Below are 22,814 nucleotides of genomic sequence, written 5' to 3'. Positions count from 1 at the left end.
TTGCCAGGCACCCGGTGTGCCCGAAGCAGGCTTCAAGCAGCCTTTGGACGCAGGCTCTGGCCAGTGTAGAATCTCATCACATGCTGCAGTGCTGCATGCTTGCACACCCAGGCTACACAGGGGTTCTGGAGATGGCAGGAATGCAAAACCAGGCTTCAACAGCATGGAGAGAAGCGATAGTAACCCTCAGGCAAAGCTTGTTCCAGAGGGAAATGCTCTCAGCCGGTCTCTGGGGTACCAAGGTCTGCCCCTGCACGATATGGGCAGCAGTCGCAGGCAGTGCGGAGGGGATCAGCCTCATCCGTGTGCAGTACAGCTGCTCCTGCCCCCAGCCTTTCCCTTTCCCTTTCCCTTTCCCTTTCCCTTTCCCTTTCCCTTTCCCTTTCCCTTTCCCTTTCCCTTTCCCTTTCCCTTTCCCTTTCCCTTTCCCTTTCCCTTTCCCTTTCCCTTTCCCTTTCCCTTTCCCTTTCCCACAATGTCCTGATTCCACGATTCCCCCTGCACCGCCTTTCCCCGGCGCACCTGACCCTTCCCCTGGCTTCTCCTCCCCGGGCTCCCGGCGCTTCCGCTCTGCTGGCGCCTCCCCGGCCGTGCCGCCGCCCGTGACGTGTACCAGTGCAGCATGGCGGCGGCGGAGGGGTAAGCAGCGCTGGGGCTGCCCGCGGCCGCGCTCCTCCGGCCGGCTCCGCGCGAACCCGGCTCCTGCCGCGGGGGTCGGCAGAGGGGCACGGGCGGTTCGCGGCTGCCGGCGGTGGGCACGGGGCGGCGGGGGGGGGCCCGGGCTGGAGGCAGGCTGGGGAGCGGGTCCGGGCTGCGTGCGCCGCAGCAGAGGCTCCCTGGGCAGAGCAGGTGGCTGAGGATGAGCCAGCCGTGTGCCCAGGTGGCAAAAAGAGCCCGGGGCAGCCTGGCCCCGACCAGCCATGGTGCGGCCAGAGCCACGAAGCTGGGAAAGGGTCTGTAGAGCAGGGCGGGTGAGGAGCAGCTGGGGGAGCTGGGGCTGCTTAGTTGGAGGAGGAGGAGGCTGAGGGGAGACCTCATGGCCCTCTGCGGATACCTGGAGGGACAACATAGAGAGGTTGGTGCTGGGATGGAGCAAGAGGGAACGGGCTCGGACTGCACCAGGGCAGGGTCGGGCTGGGCATTATACGTTCTGCCTGCAGGGTTGGTCGGGGGTCGGAACAGGCTGCCCGGGGAGCTGCTGGAGTCACCACGCCTGCAGGTGTTTAGCACTGTGGTTCGGTGGTGAACTTGGCAGAGTAGGGTTAATGGTTGGACCTGATGACTTGAAGGGACTTTTCCAACCTGAATGACGCTGTGACCCGAGAGTGGGTTTGGCGTGGGGGTGGCAGGACAGCTGCACCCCTCAGCTGCATTGGGTTTGGGCAGTGGTGGCTGCAGGGGGCTGTGGGTTGCACAGCAGGGCCTCACCCAGGTTTTGTAGCTGGATTCAGCCGTTCCCTGCAGTGCTTCAGGAGGGGGCTGGTCGTGGGTATCGAGAGGAGGGGGACACGGCCCAGAGCTGCCGGACAGAAGTGGTGCAGGGCCTCGGCTCTGACCGTTTGCTGCTTGGGTGGAGGCTGATGCCCTACAAGGTGTTCTCCTGCCCCTGGTCTGCCCCAGCAGTGCCAGTCCTGCCCACCCCACTGGGTGAAGCTGGGCTGGAAGGTGGATAGGGCATCCAGCAGGGTGGCATTGCCAAGGTGCTGACTTGTTTACAAGCAGCACTGAGTTTGCTGTGAAGAAACTATCCAGGGTCCTCCTCGGGTAGAGGTTGCTTTTACTGCTTCCCTTGTGCCTCTCCTGTGCTTGTGCTGGTGGTGGTGTGGGCCTCTTGCACTTCCCATGTTTGGTGGTCTTAGGTTGGTGTTGGGCTTAATGACCTTGAAGGTCCTTTCCAAACAAAACAATGCTGTGATTCTGTGATGTGATGGCAGGGTACAAAGGGGGCTAGGCTGCAGGCTGGTGTTGGTGACTGTTGCTCCAAAGAGAGAAGGCCCAGTTTAGCAAACAGATGAAGGCTTTCTGACGAGTAATTTCAGTGGTTCCTCATCTTCGTCGATACCTGGGTCCTGTCTGCATCACCTCAGCAGAACAGGACAGGCAGCCCATCCATTCCCTTCTGAAGAAACAGAAGGACCAAAGGTTAACTGGAAAGTAGTGAGAAAACCACTTCTTCTGCAGGCATGGCTGCCCCAGGGTGGAAGCTGGTGCTGTGCTCCCATGCCATGCCAGTGTGCTGTAGCAGGTAGTCTGCAGCCTGCCATCATCACCTGCCATGGTGCTGGGCTAGCGGGTGTGTGTGGGAAGCAATACAACCAAACACACTTGGATTTTGTGCACCATCAGCTGGACTCCTAGGCAGATAGTTTGAAAATTGGGCTAGCAAGAGCAGTCTTTCACCTCCTGAAATTACTTAGGCTGTTACATCAGGTAGTTATAAACAAGTGAAATAAAACACTTTATTAGGTCTGTTGTGCTGTGTCTGCAGTAAGAACTGATGGGGGTTACATTTCTGATACTGATAAAGAGGTTACTTTAGGCAGCTGTAAATCAAAGGTTGCCTCTCTGATTGCCTGTGAAAACTATATAGTAATTAAGAGGTGGAGCTCTGCTTCTCTAAGGTTAAGGCCCTTGGTGCTTCATGTCTTGTCATCTGAACACTGTACCAATTTAACTGCTGCTTTCTGGCCTCTCCTTTAGAAGCATGTCTGATAGAAAACCACCAGCCAGTCAGCCAGCTGGACTTCAGGAAGCTGAGGTGAAGATTTGATTGCTGAAACAATATTCATCTGAACTACTGAAGCTGCAAAGCACAGCTTTGCTATGTTGAACGTTAAAAAAAGAGAAGGGAATGTTCTTAGATGCTTCTCTCCTTAGCTGGTATAAAAAGAATAATTCTAGAGTTGCTATTCTGCTACTGGTAAAGCTCCAAGAAGTGCAGGTAGGGCCCTGTAGCAAACGTGGGTGCCTCAGCAATGGAAACACCTCAGATCACCTCAGAACCAGTTTACTTTAAGAGACAGCTCTCTACTTTGAAACTGTTCTCCTGGTTGTGGCTCTGCTGAATAAACCTTTCAGAAGCTGCCTTGGCTGTCAGGCTGTGGCAGGTGGTGATGTATATCAGGAGGTCAGTGGTACCCAGGCCAGGTTCTTGTGCACCACCAGTGCAGGCACTTGCTGAAGGCACTTCTGTGCATGCAGGAATAAACAGATCAGAGCTAGCCATCTGCATATACTGTGTGAGTATGGGACATGTCCTGCCTCACCTGTTTCCTGCAGTCCCTGTGTCAGCTGCTGAATGTTTCCCAGAAGCATTTGCTGAAATGGGCAACTCATTGGAACCTTCCACTTCTGTTTGCAGTATGTCAGAACTCGGTTTCTTCTCTGCTGTTTTCCTTGCCCAGGGAGGTGCTGGAGTCACCATCCCTGGAGGTGCTCAAGAAACGTGGCCGTGGCAGCTGGGGACGTGGTTTGGTGGCCGTGGTGGTGTTGGGTCCCTGGTTGGGCTGGATGACCTTGGAGAGCTTTTCCAGCCCAAACAGTTCTGTGATGCTGGTGTGAGCACCTGGGCATGATGCTGTATGCAGCATCTCCTCCCCTCGAGTGATGGGCATCTTGGTCACGGAGTTGAACCAAGCTGCCTTTTCTGTTCCACACTAACAGTCACTGTGTCACTGTCTTTGTCTTCCATTAACTGTCAATTAAATCTTTCCTAGACCCTCCTTCTGGCTGGGCAAGGAGACGCTGAGGGTGCCTGTGGCACTCTTTGCCTTGAACAGGAGACGGCTGTGCGATCGCCTGCGGCGCAACAACGATGTCCAGAAGAATTCCCTGGTCCTGCTGCAGGGGGGAGAGGAAACCCAGAGATACTGCACAGACACTGGCATCGTCTTTCGCCAGGTGGGAGCTGAGCAGAGCAGCCAGGCAGATCAGGGAACTCCTCTGCTGCACCACATCTTAAACCAGATTGAATTATTCTCCTTTTGTCTCTCATGAGAGTGCTGCCTCGCTTGGGGCTTGCCTCTTCAGCAAGCCCCAGTACCTGGGTGTGCAGGCTCACTGCCTGATATCAAGCCCCCCCTGCCTCTCCATGTTCAACATGATGTTAAAGACAGCCATGGAGTATTTCTTATTTTTTTCAGTTTTGTCTGTGATCCCCAAATTAGCTTTCTTCCTCTAGTGGAAGACGTTACAGTAGAGCTGAACTGAATGCATTGCTATGAAAGTGTATTTCAGGTGTTATAAATGGTGTGTACCTTACAGTATCCAACATGTGCCTTCTCAAATGAGACTTTCTTGAGCACCCAGGGCTCCTTCTGGCACAAAGAGGACTTAATGACTGGTGTCCTGTCAAGTGCAGGCTTAGTCTGTGGGGAGGTTGGTATAACACAGCCCCAGACTTTGCATGGCCACCATAGTTCTTTGCTTTGTGCATGTAGTGGAGCTGGGCTGTGTCATGAGGAAAACAGTAGCTGCTAGTCTGGGTTGTGCATGTCTTAATGTGTCTTAGTCTCTTTAGAGGAGATGCATCTTCTAGGCTGTCAGCACATGTCTGTGCTTACCAAAATTCATCTCTCTGTTGTTTTGGGGTTTGGTTTTTGCTTCCTTGTTCTTAAAGTAGCTCTTGGCTAAAGACTGTTCCTGGTTCGGCTTCCTCTTCTCTGGGAGTCTTCACTTCAGCTCTCTGCCATCACAGCCCAGTGAAGCTGCACTCTGCTTTGCCCAGTCTCCTGCGGCATGATTATTTCCCTCTGATACTGCATTCCCTGATTCTGGATTGGAAGAATCTGTTTTATTGTGCTGAGCTGGCCTGTTTCATTTCTGAGGGCAGCTGATTAATGTGATCCTTCCCAGTTGCCAGCAGAGGGATTTGTCTGATTGTTACCTAAACCTAACCAGTCTGCAAAGCTTTACACCTACACCACTTCCCCCACTCCAAAAGCCCAGAGCTGTTTCAGGTGTGTGGCAACAGGGGTGGGGTGCACTGTGGTGTCTGTGGAGCTGGCCCAGGGAGGGCTTTCCTCTAAGAAATGTGTTTTGTCTGCACCTAGGAATCTTACTTCCACTGGACGTTTGGAGTCACTGAAGCAGGCTGCTTTGGAGCAGTGGATGTTGATACTGGAAGATCCATGCTCTTTGTTCCACAACTCCCCGAGAGCTATGCAGTCTGGATGGGAAAGTAAGAGACCTCTTTGTGTTCTGCTGGCTGTGGGTGCAGCAACTGTGTGCAGAGCTGCACTGCTGCCTCGCTGCAGCCAGCCTGCACGGGAGGAGACCTTGGTGTGAGCTGCAGGGCAGTGCCCCTGGAATGGTACAAAATGTGATGTGAGGTGATCCTTCAGAACCAGCACTTGTAGCTCTCCTGCTGTCCAGGAAAGGACACTGAGCCATAGAGAAGCTGGATGTGTTGTGGTGAGACTGAACAAGTTCAAGAGCCAAGCAGTCTTTAGCAGCCTGCAGCCACCTTAGCTGCTGAGGCTTTGCCAAAGGCAGAAGGTACTTCAGGCTCTGTGATACTCTTTGATATGAGCTGACAGGCTGGGGAATGTGATTGGAATTCTCTCCTCTGAGTATGACATAAACATCTCTCTTACTATCCACACTGGTAATAAATACTGCTGGGTGCCATAGCAGTGGAGGAGTTGATTTATTTCTGTGTTCACTTCTTGTCTCACTCTTAATTGTATTTACACCACCTAACAAACTGTAAATTTCCTTGTCCCTGTTCTCTCAGAACATTGGATTGCTTCTAACTGAATATTTGCAGCCCAGGTTGCTTTCCTTCTAATTGAAGCTATAACTTGTATTTTAGTGCTAATTTTGGGAAAGAGAAAGCAATTGCATCCAATCCCATATGCTGAACTGGGACAGACCATATGGTGAGGCATGGCTGCTGTCTTCTCAGGGACTTCCTATGAACATCACTGTCCTAGACCTGCCTGGGAACTGCAATAGTTAGTGATGGCACAGAAATGGCTGAGTGCTGCTGTCTGAGGTATGGCAGCTGCCTGGGGGGTGGGTTCTATCTGACCCCCACTGTGTACACTCTAAAGTCTGTTCCCTGGTGGTGCTTGTTCTCGTTTATAGACAGAGGTTTCTCCTCCCCCTGAGCTCTCCTCTGCTGGTTCCTATCAGCTGGTTCATGCCTGTGCTGACAGTGCCTGATGTGGAAGGGCTGAGCCACAGAGCTGAAACTCCACCATCCGGTTTTGCATGCTGGAGCAGAGCACTGCAGTGTTTGTCAGTGGGGACCTTTGGGCTTTGTTTGTGCTGCTCATTATTGATTCACTTACAGAGCTGCAAGCTGGTTGAAAGTGGTTTGTTGTCATTGTGTCCTCTTGCAGGGTAGAACAAATTGTCTTTGTCACGGCAGCCTTGTTTTCCAAATGCTCCTCCTTCCCCTTCCTGCATGCCTCACTTTGAATCTTTGTTTCCTCCCCTGTCACCCATGGCCATGCACTGTTTCTGCCTGTCAGGAGGATGGATGAGTAGCTCATTGGGGAGTCAGGAGCGGTTCTGCTTCATAAGTTGTTTGGCAGGGGGTACTGCAGACAGCTAGGGATCGTGTCCCTTCCCAGAAGACTCAATTTTAAGTCAAAATGAGCACTGAAAGACAAGCACAAGTAAGTTTGCTTTCCATCCAGTGCTGTTTATCTGCTGTGGCTTGTCTGGGGAGTGCTTGTTGCACGTGGAGGGCCCGGGCTGCCCATTGCAGAAACGCAGAGGTAGCACCAGAGAAGCATGGATCAGTTCAGTGCCTTCCTCAGTCTGCCCAGGGCTGGTGCTCTGCAGAGGTCTGCAGCTGCTCTTCTCCTTAACAGCACAGGACACAGCTGCTTTGCCTGCAGTGTGCATCGCTTCCTAGTCAGGGCAGATGTGGGAATGGCCATGTGAGGACAGGCAGGGTGCAGGGATTCTCCCAGTGGAGGCAGAAGGCCCTTTGCTGCTGCTGTCACTACCTGTGGTGTTTGTTGTGCTGTCACTTCCAAAGGACACACACTGAAGTGGTTCTCAAAGTGCAGCCTAGGCAGCAGGGGCAGTGGCAGTCAGGTGAAACTGTTTGCCTTGCAGTAATGCACAAGGGAGGAAAGCTCCTTGGCTCTTTCAAGTCTTGGTCTGAGCTTGGCCCAAAGCAGTGAAGTTTGTGGGAGCAGCTGCTTGGAGGGGAGCAGGCTGCTAGTATACAGCTGAGCCCATCACCACTGTCACTGCTTTGGTCTCACCAGCTGCACTGGGGGTTGTGAGGAGGTTTGCATGCTGAGGTGCTGCCTGGGGACTCTGGAACAGAAGAACATGGAGGTATCACAGTATAACTAAGGTTGGAAGAGACCTCAAGGATCATCGAGTCCAACCTGTCTCCACAGACCTCATGACTAGACCATGGCACCAAGTGCCACGTCCAATCCCCTCTTGAACACCTCCAGGGACGGTGACTCCATCACCTCCCTGGGCAGCCCATTCCAGTGATGAACAACTCGCTCAGTGAAGAACTTTCTCCTCACCTCGAGCCTAAACCTTCCCTGGCACAGCTTGAGACTGTGTCCCCTTGTTCTGGTGCTGGTTGCCTGAGAGAAGAGACCAACCCCTTCCTGGCTACAACCACCTTTCAGATACTTGTAGAGAGCAATGAGGTCTCCCCTGAGCCTCCTCTTCTCCAGGCTAAACAATCCCAGCTCCCTCAGCCTCTCCTCACAGGGCTGTGCTCAAGGCCTCTCCCCAGCCTTGTTGCCCTTCTCTGGACACGTTCAAGTGTCTCGATGTCCTCCTTAAACTGAGGGGCCCAGAACTGGACACAGGACTCAAAGTGTGGCCTAACCAGTGCAGAGTACAGGGGCACAATGACTTCCCTGCTCCTGCTGGCCACACTATTCCTAATGCAGGCCAGGATGCCATTGGCCTTCTTGGCCACCTGGGCACACTGCTGGCTCATGTTTAGGTGGCTGTCAATCAGCACCCCCAGGTCCCTCTCTGTTTGGCAGCTCTCAGCCACTCTGACCCCAGCCTGTAACTCTGCATGGGGTTGCTGTGGCCAAAGTGCAGCACCTGGCACTTGGACTTGTTGAATGCCATCGTGTTGGACTCTGCCCATCTGTCCAGTTGGTCGAGGTCCCTCTGAGGTGATGAGTGCCAAGGAGCCAGTGCTGTGTAGTACCCATGGTGAGGGTGGCTACCACCTCGTTGGAAGTGTTGCCCATCTTGTAGGCCTCCTTCCTGAGGGTGTATGCTCCAAAGAGTTGCAAATAGCTGTGAGGCTGCCTTTCAGAGGTCCTTCAAGCCAAAACAATGCAGTTTTAAGAGGGAGGACAGATGGAATTTAACTCCCAGACTGTGAGGGCTCTCCAGAAATCCCACAGCCTCTTCTGATGGCAGTCAGAAGAGCGTTGTGAGGAGGGTTGTAGGACTGGTGGTCCTACCTTGGACCTTTGTGAAGGGATTGCAAGGACAGTTGCTCTGTTGTTGAGTTGTGAGTGTGGGCAGCCCTCCAGTGTTGGCTGAGTCTGTGTCTTAGTTGGCTGGGAAGATCTTTCCAGCTGCTTTGCTGTCTCTTGATGTGGCCCTGCCCCTCCCATAGCTTGTAGAGCAGGATCAGACTCCCAGGGGATGGCTTAGTGGGTTGGCTTGGGCACTCCTGAGGCACTCTTCTGACTTTTGGAGCAAGAGATAAAGACCTGAATCTGGTAACATAAAGCAGTACAGACTGCAGAAGTGCAGCTACTCTAAGTGCCCCTTGCCCTGGGCATGGCCTTACCTAGCCTGGTACAGAGCTGGCAGCCCCCCTTGCTGTTCCTGGGGAGGTGGTGTGGCTGTGTCTTGCACAGACTGCAGTCACTAATGAGGGCTGCACCTGCCACTTACCTCCTAATGATATCTGACAGCAGCAGGCAGTGAGCTGATGGAAGGTATTTATAAAGGTAAAGCAGTGTACAACAGCTGCTTGGTGTGCAGCAGCTGCCAGAGTAGCTTCACTGCCTGGCTGTGGGGAAAGTGTTCCTGATGGAGGCAAGAACTAAACTCTGCAGCAGCTACCTGCCTGCATCATGGTGCCTGAGACTGGGCCCTGAGTCAGGCCAAGGCTTGGCTGCAGGGAGGTGAGGTCTGTGCAAGGTGAGACTGGGGCCAGCTCTTTGGTAAGGTGGTGAGGGGTGTGTGGGTGCTGTGGGGAGCAGGCTGAGTCCTCCCCCTCAATGCTGCTCTTGCTGTGGGTTGTGCAGGAATGAAGCACATTTCCTAGGGCAGCTGTGGTGCAGCTCTTCTCTGGAGCATGCTCTGGAGTGTGTGGGCAGATAGTGATCTCTAGAAGGGTCTTTGGTTGTCCTTGTGACATCCCCTGCTGCTTTTCCTTGTGACACTTTCTCTGCAATGAAATCTGGTCAGTGTTTTCTGTTTCCATGGCTCTCAGTTTGATTTCTTCCTGCCACCTGTCCCTTCCCCCTGCCCAGAGAATCTTTATTTTGCTGGTTAAAACCCAATGAATTGGTTTTTAATTACTTTAGGTCATCTTACCACTGTTTTGTACCAACTGACAACTGCAATTTCTCTGCAGCTGAAGGCCAGCAGATGCCATCTGTGGCTCTCATGGACATGCTCAGTGCTGCTTCTGTTGCTGAAGAGCATCAGACCTAATTTCAGTCTTCGCAGGCTCCCACTAATCAAGACCTGAAGTGCATTGCTGTTTGTCACTCCCAGTTGTGAGAACATCAGTCTGAAGTGACACAGCACTTACCAGGCTGCCAGCTGGAGGCTCTCCCAGCCCTTTCAGAGCTCACCTTTTCAGCACTGTGTTTATTTTTATCCTCTGCTTTAGGCTTTCCAGGTTTTCGTGAGGATGGATCCTGGGGTTTGGGTCACATTGCAGTGTTGCTGTCTCAGCCAACCTGGGCTGACCTGGGAGAGCCACAGTTTTGTATCAAATATTTTATCCAGATAGCACTTCTGCTGCTGCTTCACCCTGCAGCTAAGCCTTGCAAAGGAAGCTGCCTGCTTTAGACTGGCAAGGCCTCCCTCTGCCTTTCCCCCTGCTGCTGCTTCCCCACCCTTCCAGTTCTCTGCACAGTGCATGGTTCCCTTGCCTGTCTGCCGCTCCTTTCTTGCAGGGTTTTCTGTGGATACAAATGGCTTTTAGAGAGTGATTAGTGGTTGGCTTGCTCTGGCCACTTTACTGATGATCATTTTGCTCTGCTGGAATGCTTTGACTTCTCAACTGACCAGTCCAGTCACCTATCCAGTATCCTAACTGTCCAGAAGCCTTTCTGGTCTGGGTCGAATGTGGATTGCTTCTTTCAGGGAGTGTTTGTGTAGATCTTGGCTTTGTAGCTGCTGAAGTTTCCTTGTGTTTCTTGTTGGGAATGTTCCAGACCCTAGCAGTCATTTCTGTCAGCACACTGATCTGCAAAGTTCAGCAGCACACACCTCTGGCTGGGTGCACAAGTGAGAGATTCAGTGTTAGAGGGCTTCTTTCTCCTCTCCTCTGTGTTTTGGGTGTGTTGAGCAATAGCACCAGCGCTAAGCGAATCTGCTTGACAGTGCTGACCAGAGCTTTTCAATGAGGAGGTTCAGCCTTGCCTGCATGCATCTCATTCCTGCAGTATAATGAGGCACATTGGTCATCCCAGCAGGCAGCTCACAGTTTAGACTTTATTTAATGCAGAGGATCCAGCTCAGTGCCACCAGCTCCTTCTGAAATAGCAGAGCACCCAAGTTTTCTTTTGACCAGGTGTACCTTGTGTTCAGCTGCTGCTGGCCAGGTGAGCTGCAGCAGCAGCAGTGCTCCAGCAGAGCTCTGCATCTCCATGCTGCCTTCTGCTATGCACCTGCCTGGGCTGAGGGCAGGGCTCTGCTGCAGAGCTTGCTGTAGTGCTTTGATGTGTGGGACATCAACACTCCCAAAATCACAGCAGGAATTGAGAGCAGAGTTGGAGTGGGACACTTATTATATAGTGACCTAGCAGTTGTGCTTACCCTCTTAACCACTGCAGCTATTTCTGTGCTCTTCTGGGGGAAGAGAGAGCTTTGTGATGAGTGTTTGTCTTCAGTCCTGTGCTACAGGAAGCCTTTCAGAGATTTCAGTGTCTAAACATTTCCTTTGTCACCGTTTTGTTCTGTGCTGTTACAAAGATCTCCTCTCCAGGGAAAAACTGTGTTTGCAGAGAGAAATAAAGCAAAGGTTACCAGCTGCAAGTTTTCTGTGTCTTGGGGGTTTTGGGTAGCTCTTGGTCTCTCTTAAATGTCTAATTGAGGCACTGCCTCTCAAGGTAGAATTTATAGAAAGCATAAAGAACTTTTCATCTTTTGGGAGCAGCTGTGCTGGGAATAGCTGAGCAGGAGCAGTGAGATAGGGATTTGAAGCTGATGAAATGGCTGGTTCAGAGCTTGGCTTTTACTGGGAAGAACCATGAGGGGGCGATTGAGACTGGACATTAGGGAGGAATTCTTTACAGTGAGGGTGGGGAGACACCGGCACAGGCTGCCAGGGAGGTTGTGGCTGCCCCCTCCCTGGAGGTGTTCAAGGCCAGGCTGGGCCTTGAGCAGCCTGGGCTGGTGGGAGCTGCCCCTGCTTATGGCAGGAGGTTGGAACTGGATGATCTTCAAGGTCTCTTCCAATCCAATCTGTGAGAGTCTCCTCAATCATTTCTGATCTTGGAAAGTCCAGTGGCCTGTGTGTAGCTCAGAGTTACTCTGCTTCTGCATAGGCTGTGTGTAGCACTGGGAGGTCCTGTGCCAGGTACTCAGCATCCTGTGCCCAGCATCACACAGGTGAGTTTTTGTGTACAGGCCTGTACTGGCCTGTAAAGGACACACCAGGAATCCAGAGAAATGTGGGCAGGAGGCAACAGCAAGGCAGCAGAATTTTGCTGGAGGCTGCTCACGAGCCAGGAGCCCATTAGTGCTGCTTTGCTTTAGACCTAGCTTGAAGACTTGTTTGAGAGGGTGAAGTTCCTTTTGGATAGAGAGGTGATTGCATGGTTTGGACAAAGCCAGGAAGGTCTGCTGGTGACTTGTAAAGCCTCCTGTGTTGTTGCTCCTGGAGTGCTTGACACCCTCTTGCTTGGTTAATGCTCTGCCACCTGCTGACTCGATGATGCTGTAATGAGGAGGGAGGGCACTGCTGGATCTCAGCAGTCAAAGATAGCTTCTGCATCTCTCTTTCCTTTGCAGCTCTGTGTGCTGTGCTGGGCGGGGGGGGGGGGGTTCTGTGCATTTGCTCTCCTTCTTCCCAAGGTTCTTACTCTTAGTGGGCAGGCTCACTGAAACTCACTGGTCATTCCAGCAGGGTCTGAGCCATGAGCTGTCGACTGTGGGACTGTTGCTGAGAGCTCTGCCTATCCACTTTACTCCTGGTTCATGTGTTCCCCTTGGTGGGAGTGAGGACAGCTGGGGTGTAAGCCAGGCAGCATGTGGCTAAAGCCAGACTCAGTGCTCAGCAAATGCTTTGTAATGACCATACCAGGAAAAGAATTTCTTTTTCCAAGAGGAACAGTTGAGTAGTTTTACACTGCAGGCTATGCAGTGGAATCAGTGATCCTGGATGAGGAACTCCAGCTGAAATGCTGAGTGAAAGTGGGCTACTTCAGGAGACGCTGAATTTCATTGTGGGGCTGAGCCACTGTAAGGGCTGAACACTGAGAATCTGTCCCAGAAGCACTGAAAAATGCAAAGCAACCAGGAGAAAAAAAGTTGTTCCATATATTGAGGATTGGGAGAGCATTTGGATGCAAATGTTAGCACACACACATGAATGTATGGCAGCAATTAGGCTGCAGATCTATGAGCAGGGGCCTTAGCTGCCTTTCTTTCAGGAGCAGCTATCAGCTGTTAGAAATTCTGCTCACAGCTTTTGCTGGCATTTGTGATTTAGATCCATCTCATTTGTACCTCTCTTCTGAATGCAGTTCTGACAAACAGAACTCTTTTTTTCTGCTGTTGGTATTATGAGGCTATTGCTCTAGAGTCCTTTAGAACACAAAGAAATGTTGCCTGATGGAATTCCTAACAGTAATGTCAAATTTGTCCAAGTCTCTGAAGGTTTGCTGTTAGGAATTCTTGTGCAGTATAATGAGCAACAGCTTTGAAATGCTTTTAGACAATGAGACCAAGTTGATATTGAGTTTAAAGTGGAGGCACAACATGGTTAATGAAATACTGCCCCAAAAAAATGGAGGTTTGAATTTTGCCCAGCTGTACAAAAGCTTCCAAATGCATTTTTGGGGTGTATTTAGAGACAGGCCAACAGAGCTGCTCATCTTACTGATTGTCCTGAGGCTGTGCAGGGAGAAAATGAGCAGCACCAGTGCCCAGCTGGAAATGAGTCTGGCTTCAGCTGTTACAGAGAACAGGAAATGCTGCTACAAATACACTGGTGACCAGAGGAGGACTGGGAAGAACCTCTGGCCTTTGTTGGGTGCAGGGGGAACAGAGTGGCCAAGTGGGACAAAAAGGGTCTCAACCTCTTCTTTGCCATAGGGAAAGGACAGTGAGCCCTAGGGCTGAAGTGCTTTGTTCCTGGGGGGTTTTGCTGATCTGTGTTGCCAGGGAATCTGAAAAGTCCTGCAGCTGTTCACATCTGCTCACAAAAGGTGGGGCTTATCCCTACAGGTAAGGAGAGACACAATTGTGTAGCACCTGGGATCACATCTTCTGTTGGGTGATCCTTCTGATTCATTGGTGGCTTGCTGTGGGGCTGTTTGTCTGTAGTCTCTCCAGTGATTAATCAGAATTTTGAAGCTGGCAGCCCATGGCAGTGTTAGAAAACACAAAGCCAGATCAAAACATTGCAACCAATCAGCTTACTCTGCCTGCCTGAGAGTTGTCTGTAGAGAGGAGTGCTCCTCAGCTCTGGGAGGTGTCAGAGGGGCTTGGCATGACCAGAACTTTGTGTAACTTCTGAGTTCCCTGGTGCCAGGGAGCATTCTGTGGGAGGTGCAGTTCCTGGGGCAGTGCTGGAGTTTGGCCTGGTTTACAGAAACTCTATACAGAAAGAGTGATTGCCCATTGGAATGGGCTGCCTGGGGAGGTGGTGGAGTCACCATCATTGGAGGTTTTCAGGAGAAGACTTGATGGGGTGCTTGGTGCCATGGGTTGGTTGTTTAGGTGGTGTTGGATTGGTTGATGGGTTGGACACGAAGATCTTGAAGGTCTCTTCCAACCTGGTTTATTCTATGTATTCTACATTTAAACTGGGTGAAAATGAACTCAGCCCTGTGTCTGCTGAGGAATCTTGCAGTGGAGCTGGTTTTGCAGTCACCATGGTGTTGGTGCATGATGGTCTTCACTGCTGAGCTGTGGAGACATTGAAGGCTCTGGAGAATAGGGAAAGGTCTCAGTGAGGACCATCTCTGCCCCACCATCTCTGCTCCTCCTTCTCCCTGTGCATTTGTTTTGCCTTTGCTGCTTTTCTGTGTGTGAGAGCACAGAATGTTTCTGCTGTAATGCACTTCCACCTGGCTCTGCAATAGGGAGGTCTTTCAGAATCCTTCCCAGGGGAGAGGTGGCTTCAGCACTGAAACATCATGGCTCCTGTGGGATGGGAGCTCGTGGGAAGTGGAGGTGAGTTTATTTTACCAACTAGTCAGAGTGCTAAGTGGCTGAAGGGAAAAAAGTGAGGCAGATCTGAGTGCCTTAGAGGGGAGATAAGAAGTCTGGCACTTCACTTCCTACTAGAAGCCTTGCTGCCTTCTGAGCAAGGTAGCAAGAAGGAGATCAGCAAGGAGGGAGGTGTCCATCTGGGAAATGTGGTAGCGTGGCAGTAGGTGTGATGGAGTCCAAGGTATCTGGAAAATGGCTGGTTTAATAACTGAGAGAGAAAGGGTGGGGGACTGTGGGAAGCTGCTGTTTTCTTTCTCTTAAAATAGAAACCCAATTTCTCAGCCTTGAAAGGCTGATGAGCTGCACTCAGTGCTAGTGTACACAAGAAGGGATGTTGGGGGGATTACAGCTGGAACTGAATCAATAATGGATTAATATTAGCCATAACCAGGAATTAAATTGGCAGCAGCGTGCTGTAGAACACACAGTTACAGGGGGGCAACTAAACCCAACCCCAAAGCAGCTTGTGAAAAGACAAAAGTTTTCTTCCTGGACAACAAGAGCTGCTCCTGCTTGAGCAGCATCAAGTGAAGCGAGCAAAGCCCAGCAGCAAAGCCCAGCAGCAAAGCCCAGCACATTTGTGGGCACACTTGAAGCAATATTTACTTTACAAGAAACAAGTTGTTTGAGTCAAACAATACAGCTCATTGTGCATGGGGCTGTGGAGGTACTGCTCCAACCAGCATAAATTACCATAAATTACCACGGGCCATAAATTAGCTGGGTTTGCAGTTGGGATTCTTCTGATACCAGATGAATTGGTTGGAACTGTAAAAGAGAAGGAAAATTGAAAGGGCTTAATCTTTTTGTGATGTTTCTGGAATATTAAAGAACTCCAGTGTGTGAGGCGTGAAGGAGGGGCAAAGGAGATGCCTGTAGGAGATGTTCTATGCAAAAGCTGAGCATAAGGGGACTCCCAAACATGGGGGGTGGGAAGGGAGGAGACAGCAGTGATGGTTTGTGTTGTTAGGAGTGAAGCTGGGGAGAGAAACGCTAATGGCTTTGATGTCTCAGCAGTGATGGGGAGAGTCCAGGAAAGGAGCACTGCAGAAGTGCAGCCAGAAGGAGCTGCTGGTGTGTCCTAGAGCTGTGCTGTCACAGTGTGGTGGGTTGAAAGGAAAGGGCCAGCTTTCCCTTCCCCACTAAGAAGAAGTAGGGAAAAAAACCCCACGACTGGCCCAGCCGGTGAAAAGCGAAAGGAATGCTGTATTTACAAAAGCAATTTTGGTACACAGGGAACTTATGTACACAAATAGACAGAATTTTACAATATATACAGAAATATACAGCAAAGAAACAAAACAGAAACCAGACCCCTGACAGAGGGGGCTTCCCCCTGTGCCCCCTTCACCCCCCTACCTCCCTTCTTCCCCAAAGAGGAATAGAAAGAGCTGGGGGATGTTAGCAAGGCAGACAGAGGCCTTGGTACAGGGGGATTAGTATCTTATCTGTTATTTGGCCAGAAGCCCAGAAGCAGTCTAGCTGGAAGGGGGAGCGAAGGAAAGGAAACTGCTGCGAAAGTCCCAGCCGCTCTGACTCTTAAGGTCTTACTCCCCCATAATCCTACCAATGAAATTCGTTTAGAATACAGCATATTTATAAACATTTAGCCAGAGTGCCCCTTCCTTAAAGGCACAGCCTCAAACGGTCACACACAGCTAAAGCAGTGCTTCAGAGCTCTGAGTTGCTGCCTTGGAGCACCAGAAATGCTGGTGTGTTGTTGTCATGTCTCAGCCCAGTGCTGTTTGGAACACAGAGGGATATGGAATGAGAAACAAGAGCACAGGGTGGAAAAACCAACTTGAGTCAGCCACACCTGCCTCATGGACCACCTCCTGAAGATGCTGAGCTCTTTGTCCCACCACTTCTGCTGTTCCTCACTGCTAGAAACGTTCCGCAGCATCCAGCCTCCTTCATTCTTTCCCCAGCTGCTCTTTGGCTCTTGCAGTCTAATGTTTAAACAGCTGAGGTCTGGTCCTGGGCACACCTCTTGCTCTCCTGCTGCCTCTCAGGAAGCAAAATGTCCAGAACCCTCCAAACGCCAGGTGTTCAGATGCTTTGTTTCTCCTGTCAGAGTGTAAGCTAGGCAGGTCTGTTCCTCTTGAGGTGGTGTTTTCAGCATTGCACTGCTGGTACTTGTTTCTGTTTGGGAATGTAGAGATTACAGTCAGAGACCACAGTCTGATGAGTAACTGATGCTGCTATGGAGTGATGGAATGAGCAGTGGTAAACCACTGGGGGGGGGTTGGTGGTAACTCCAGGGCACTGATCAACACCAGTGTCTGCCCCAGCTGGCTGCAGGCAGAGCTTTCATCTTCTGCTTGCATTTAGAAGAGTCTATGACTGGGTATAGGGTGAAGGCAGCAGAAGGGATTTAGCTTTGGACATGGGCATGTGAAGTTGCACACCTTGTTGGGCTGGAGGAGTGGGTGGGCCTCTGGTGTCCTGAGGAGCAGTGGCAGCAGAGGCCCCAGTCTCTTGTGTTCACACCAGAGGGGTTCCCAGGGTAGAGAGTGAAAGCTCTGTTCATTCTTTGAATGTAGCACAGGGCAAACTGCCCCTCTGCTGTTTGCACATCTGCCAGCACCCCTTGAATTGGCAAGCTGAATACAGATGGCATGGCAAAACTCTTTAACAGCACTGTTCTGTGGGAACTGAGTGGGAAAGGAAACCCTTTAGCTGAGGAGGAGACCATGCCAGCATCAGGCAGGGACAGAAGTCAAACACAAGGAGTGCCCAGCTCCTGTGCAGCCCCTGTTTTCAGAGGCTGAGTCAAAGAGGAGATTATTAGAACCTCATGTCTGCTTGCATTGCAGGGATGGCAGAGGGCATCATTGCTTTGTCTGTGGCCTTGTCAGAGCAGCACAGCTAACCCCAGGTGTGTGTTGTTGTTTCCCAAAGGATTCACCCCCCAGAGTTCTTCAGGAAGAAGTACGCTGTGGATGAGGTGCACTACGTGACCGAGGTGAGCTGCCTGCTTCCTATGAGAGGGGCTCCTCTGCACACAGCAGGTGGGCATGGAGTTGCTGTCAGCATCTTTAGGAGGAAGGAAACAAGAAAAGTAATGGCTCCAATCTGTCTTTGTAGATCTGCAGTGTCCTGACTTCGAAGAAGCCTGCCGTGCTGCTCACCTTGGTGAGTCACTGCCCTGCAGAGGCCTCATTGCCTTCAGGAAGGAGATCAGCTTGGGCAGCATTGTCCTGCCCTGGCCTTCCTGTCCCTCACATCTCTGCTGACTGGAGGCCAAGTCCCCTGTTCTTCTGGCCCCACCATGACCTCTGGCCTCGCAGTCTGCATTCTCCCTGCCAGCAGCTGTTTCTGTTGTCTGGTCACACACAACAAACCTGACACCAACCATGCTGCCCTCCAGCCTCTGTGCAATGACTCCAAACTCCTTTTGTCTCTTACTCTGCTCTGGCCGTGTCATGAGTGTATTTGGGCCTTCCTGTAGAAACCCCACCAGGATTCAGGGAATGCTTTCCCTGCATAGAGCAGGTTGGCAAGAACAGCTTCTGGCAGGAAGCTGCCAAGCACCATTCTGAGTGCTGCTTGCCTCTTCCTCTGGAAGAATGAATGAGTGGAGGTAAAGCTTGCAAGTTGTTCCTTCTCCATCACCTCTCCACCAGCTGCTTTCTGTCACAGATGTTTTTTAAGCCTCTCACTGTTTAGAGTTCTGATTTTTTGTCTCTAGTCTGTACAGGAAATGATATGCTGACTGAGCTTTCCCTTGCAGCAGATGCAGTGGCAGCTCCTGGATTTTGCATTTTCCCAGTAGCTGCCACACAGAAGCCTTCACAGAAAATTCCTGAGGTTGCAGGGCACGAGATCTGATTTCCCACTGTAAGCAGAGGCCATGGATGGTTTCCATCCCTTCTTTCACATAGATTTGTATCCACATACAGGAGATGACCCTGGATGGAGCTTCTTTTGTGTCTTTTAAGAGAAATGAGTGGGAAAGGGAGGATTTGACCATTTTGTGCTCCTTACTGGGACTTCTGCACCTCGAGGGGTTGAGTAGTTGTCACTGAGCATCCTGTCATAACCAGGATTCTTCACCTCATTTGTGGCTGACAAGATGGAGCTGTGGTGCTTTCACATTGCTCCTCCTGCCATGGAAGAGCACTTGACTGTCCCCTAGCTGGCTGTAAGCTTAGTCTTCTCCTCCTATGCTTCCACTGCTGATTCTGTGATTCTGCGTGATTCTAAAGCAGAACTGTGACACAGGGTTGCCCTGGCACATGTCAGAAGGCTTCCTCTGCTGTGTAGCAGCCAAAATACTCTTGCTTATGCTGCTTGCTTGACTGGAAAGCTGTAGGAGAGCAGCATGCAAGTTGCAATAGCAATCATTGCCAAGGCAGTGCAGAGTCACTCATTTTGAAGTGCAGCCTCTTGAGAAGAAGCCTTGCCTGGCTGTTATTCTCCTGCCCTTTGTTAGCCTCCTCCCAGATGCCTCTGCAGACACGAGGAGGTTAGAAAGCACAGCTTCCAGCAGCACATCCAGCCTGAGCTCTGTGCTGCTCTGCTGGGGAACCCACCACTTCTCACACTCACCAGGCAGTTGGGGCTTGTTTGAAGGGATTCAAGTAAACCTCTGTGTAAGGTGCCTTGCAGGCTGGCTGCAGCAGGTTCTGCTTGCTGCTGCTGTTTGAAGTGCTGCTGTCTGGCCCAGAGTCATTGTCCTTGGATCTCTTCCCTTGCAGCGTGGTGTCAACACTGACAGTGGCAGTGTCTCCAAAGAAGCTTCCTTTGAAGGCATCAGCCAGTAAGTGCCAAGACCTTTTTGTACGCCAGTTGTTGCGTGGTTCTGTTGAGCTGGTTTTAGATGTCGCCTGGAGTGATGCTTTTTCCTGCTGACAAGATGCTGGGTGGCAGATCAAATGCACTGATAGCTGTTGGGAAATGTTTGACATCTTTGTGGTGACCTGAAATACAGAGGCCAGTGTTTTGGAAGTGTCTTTTGCAACTAAGGTGATCCAGTGCTGCTCTGTGCTTGCTTCGAGTATCTCACCCAAACCAGAGCCATCTCCTTACCTGCATTTCCACTCTTGGGGCTGGAACAGTTGGGGTTCAGATTTCAGAAAAATAATCTTTAAGAGCAGTTTCTCTCTCTTCCTGATTTCCCTGTGCAGTGCTCAGGCAGGTGCCAGGGATTCTGGCATGCAGAGTCTCCTGCAGAGCTGTGGCATTAAAGGGGCAGAATCTCAGAGGTCACTTTGCTACTGGGATGTGCCTCTTGATGTCTTTTGATGGTGTTTGGTGCTCGTGAGGTGCTGATCTCTGTCTGCATGCAGCACATGAAAATACATCACAGCCTGCTCTGGGATGTGAGGATGATGGCCTCAATTTTGAATTGAATACAGCTGCCTGTTCTGCTCTCCTAAAATGAGATCATTTTCCATTTTAGCTCAAGTGTGTAGCAGAAAAGATTCCCCCCTGTTCCCTCCCCCCAGGTAAAAAGCCAGTTGAAAGGAACACTCCTGCTGGGGTGGTCAGGAGGTGCCTTTCTTTGTGATCTTTGACTGCCACTCACCCTGCTCTGGTTTTCTTCATCCACCTCTGCTGCCAGCATGTGAGTTCTGCACTAAGGATGGTGATGCACAGGGCTGGCTGCAGCTCTGGGCACTCACTGTGCAGTTAGAGCATGCTGGGACCATCTTTCCTCAATGTCATGGGAGCTGAGGTCTGAGATCTTGTTACTGAACAGGGCAAGACAACTGCCCCAGCCCAGTGAGCTGTTGGAAAGTAGCATCTCTGTGTTAGAGTAGAATAGAATAGACCAGGTTGGAAGAGACCCTCAAGATCATTGAGTCCAACCCATCAACCAATCCAGCCACCTAATCAACTAAACCATGGCACCAAGCACCCTATCAAGTCTCCTCCTGAACACCTCCAATGATGGTGACTCCACCACCTCCCCAGGCAGCCCATTCCAGTGGGCAATCACTCTCTCTGTGTAGAACTTCTTCCTAACATCCAGCCTAAACCTCCCCTGGTGCACAGCCTGAGACTGTGTCCTCTTGTTCTGGTGCTGGCTGCTTGGGAGAAGAGACCAACCTCTGCCTGTCTACAACCTCCCTTCAGGTAGTTGTAGAGAGCAATAAGGTCACCCCTGAGTCTCCTCCTCTCCAGGCTAAGCAACCCCAGCTCCCTCAGTCTCTCCTCACAGGGCTGTGTTCCAAACCCCTCACCAACTTTGTTGCCCTTCTCTGGACTCGTTCCAACAAGTCAACCTCCTTCCTAAACTGAGGGGCCCAGAACTGGACACAGGAAGGTGTGGCCTAACCAGTGCAGTGTACAGGGGCAGAATGACCTCCCTGCTCCTGCTGGCCACGCTGTTCTTGATGCAGGCCAGGATGCCATTGGCCCTCTTGGCTGTTGGTACTGGACACCTTGGGGATGGCTCCAGCTGAGTGTGTCCAAACAGCACAGCTCAGAGCGTGGCTGCTCACACCTCAGACATCATCATCACTGTTCTGAGCAGTGCTGAGTACTCACAGCAGGCCATGGAACTCCTTACACATGCAGATCTCCTGCACACATGCTCCTTGTGTACTGTGGGGGTCACCCAATGGTGGTCTGGGGCTTGCATCCTCTTCCTCCCAGTGACCTGTAGCTGAGCTTGTTTGCACATTGCTCTCTGGGCTGAGACAGCTGATGAAGCAGCTGCAGAGTCAGCCTAAACCACTTTGCTGCTCTTCACCACTTCTTTCTCAAGCCCACAGTTCCAGTTTCTTGTTGCTTCCACAGTTAATGGCTCTTCCATTTGGAAGTGATTGCTGTGTGGGTGCCCATAGGTGAGAGCTGTTGGGCGGTGATTCACTTCCCCTCTGCTTTGATAAAGCTTTCTTGCTTGCAGGTGACCAACATAGAATCACAGAATTGTCAGGGTTGGGAGGGACCTCAAGGCTCAGCCAGTTCCAGCCCCACTGCCATGGGCAGGGACACAGAATCACCAAGGTTGGAACCACAGACCTCATGACTAGACCATGGCACCAAGTGCCACGTCCAATCCCCTCTTGAACACCTCCAGGGACGGTGACTCCACCACCTCCCTGGGCAACCTGTGCCAGTGTCTCACCACCCTCCTGGGGAAGAACTTCCTTCTACCATCCAATCTGAATCTACCCACTTCTAGTTTTGCTCCATTCCCCCCAGGCCTATCACTCCCTGGCACCCTAAAAAGTCCCTCCCCAGCTTTCTTGTAGCCCCCTTCAGAGACTGCAGTGTGCTGCAGCTCTTGTAGCACAGTCTGGTAGCTCTTGGTACCCTGCTGCCTTTGCAGTGGTGTCTGATTAACAGCCTTGATGCTGAGCCCCATGCAGCTTGCCCTTGCTGGGTGCTGTGAGAAGCTGTTCCCTGGCTGGGACCAGGAACAGCAGGCTGGTAACCTGCACCTTATCAGGATGTGTTAAGTTCATGAGCATATATTTTTGACACAGAGAAATGCAGTGGGCTGTTTTCTGCTGTCTGAGGATGCAGGAAGACCCTGGAACTATTAGAAGTTCCTTCTAAATTATTTTAATGATTTTTTAAATTGGATTTGTGCTTTTGTTGATCCCCTCTGAGGTATAAAGAATGGTTAATAACCTGGAATAAAGAATTTTTTTCCTTCAAAAATGTGGGGAAATGAATTGTTGTCTTACAGCATTCTTTTGAAGATCTGTTGGGTGCCTTGGAGCATTTAAATTCTCTTAAATGCCCTAGACAAGGAGTCAACAGTCCTGAGCCAGACAAAAATGTCTTTGTTGCAGAACACTCCTTTAAATTGTAAGCAACCCCCCCTTGAACAATGCTTGACAATCCATTTGTGTTCCACTTCATTACTCAGCTTCTCACTCTATTGGCCACTGTAATGTAACTGTTTGGAGAGCCTCAGAACAGTTCCAGGAACTGCTAATGTAGAAAGTAAACAGAGAAATGGTGAAGTGTTGGGGGCCAAGGTGAGGTGGGAGCTGTTGCTCTGCCTCTTCTGCAGGTGGGACAGAGGAGATGTTGTTCTCCCTGTGCTCTGAGCAAGCTGGTTTGTCACATGTCACACAAACATGGAAGGGTATCCAGCAAGGGGGAAATCACCACTTCCCTCTGTCTGCTTTCATTAGAGGCTGTTGGAGAAGCAAAGGTAAAACCACAGAACAATTTGGAAGGGACCCCTGAGGTCAGGCAGCACTGATAGCAGTGAATAGATAGCTGAGCATTTGATCTTGGTTAAAAGCAGGTCAGTAACCAGGGCC

The 22,814-nt window shown here is 51.1% G+C and overlaps 1 protein-coding gene across 1 annotated transcript in view; it reads left to right on the top strand.

Annotated features, from left to right (window-relative positions):
- Positions 1-607: 607 nt before the first annotated feature.
- PEPD (peptidase D) overlaps positions 608-22,814 on the top strand; it is a 92,429-nt gene continuing 70,222 nt past the window's right edge. The window contains exons 1-6 of the mRNA XM_054170019.1: positions 608-639; positions 3,717-3,900; positions 5,052-5,179; positions 17,485-17,548; positions 17,671-17,718; positions 19,284-19,345. Of these exons, the coding sequence (XP_054025994.1) occupies positions 623-639; positions 3,717-3,900; positions 5,052-5,179; positions 17,485-17,548; positions 17,671-17,718; positions 19,284-19,345 (503 nt within the window). The 5' untranslated portion in view covers positions 608-622. The remainder of the gene's footprint in view (positions 640-3,716; positions 3,901-5,051; positions 5,180-17,484; positions 17,549-17,670; positions 17,719-19,283; positions 19,346-22,814) is intronic.

This window comes from Dryobates pubescens, chromosome 19, assembly GCF_014839835.1.
Source record: "Dryobates pubescens isolate bDryPub1 chromosome 19, bDryPub1.pri, whole genome shotgun sequence".
In the NCBI taxonomy this organism is placed as follows: domain Eukaryota; kingdom Metazoa; phylum Chordata; class Aves; order Piciformes; family Picidae; genus Dryobates; species Dryobates pubescens.
This window is presented reverse-complemented; position numbering and strand designations above follow the sequence as displayed.